At 52.9% G+C, this 595-nt stretch overlaps 1 protein-coding gene across 1 annotated transcript; it reads right to left on the bottom strand.

Moving 5' to 3' along the window:
* Positions 1–268: 268 nt before the first annotated feature.
* Positions 269–595, bottom strand: LOC103970919 (inactive protein FON2 SPARE1-like). The gene has a single exon (XM_009384834.2). The coding sequence runs from the start codon at positions 593–595 to the stop codon at positions 269–271; it is 327 nt and encodes a 108-aa protein (XP_009383109.2).

Below are 595 nucleotides of genomic sequence, written 5' to 3'. Positions count from 1 at the left end.
ATTTAATGAAATCATGAGCCTCTTTTGAGTCGAACATATTGTAGAGAGAGAAGATAACTCAGATGAACTCCATGCACAGTCATCTCAAGAACTCAAACAACACTGGGAGATTTAACGCAGCAACAACTAAAGCAGTAAACATCCTCCATTGTGATTCCTTTCCACATCTCTTACACTATGGATGGAAACCAAGAAAGCGCCACAGGTTAAAGGGAAAGAAAGGACAAGAGAGGATGAAAACGCCAACCACCGGGACTGATACAAGAACTCAGTTGTGAAGAGGATTGGGCCCGGTCGGCACGAGCCGCTTCTCGACGCCGTATCGGGGATCGACCTCCTCCTCTTCCTCCTCCTCCCCGGGAGGCGGCTGCGGAGGGGGCTGAAGCTGGCCTGGCCGAGGACGGAGGCACCACGAAGGCAACCCACGCAATAAGGAGGAAGAACTCGCAGCTCGGTGGTGGCAGTGGCGGCGGCAAACGTAGGCCGAGAAGGTATCATCATCCTGAGAGAGACGACTCGTGGACGCCGGTGAGAGGAAGACGAGGACCAAGATAAGGGCCCAAAGCGCTGCAGAAGGAAAGGAAGAACTCGTCAT

This window comes from Musa acuminata, chromosome BXJ1-11 (assembly GCF_036884655.1).
Source record: "Musa acuminata AAA Group cultivar baxijiao chromosome BXJ1-11, Cavendish_Baxijiao_AAA, whole genome shotgun sequence".
NCBI classification, from domain to species: domain Eukaryota; kingdom Viridiplantae; phylum Streptophyta; class Magnoliopsida; order Zingiberales; family Musaceae; genus Musa; species Musa acuminata.
The sequence above is the reverse complement of the archived record's forward strand: the minus strand, read 5'-3'. Positions and strand labels throughout refer to the sequence as shown.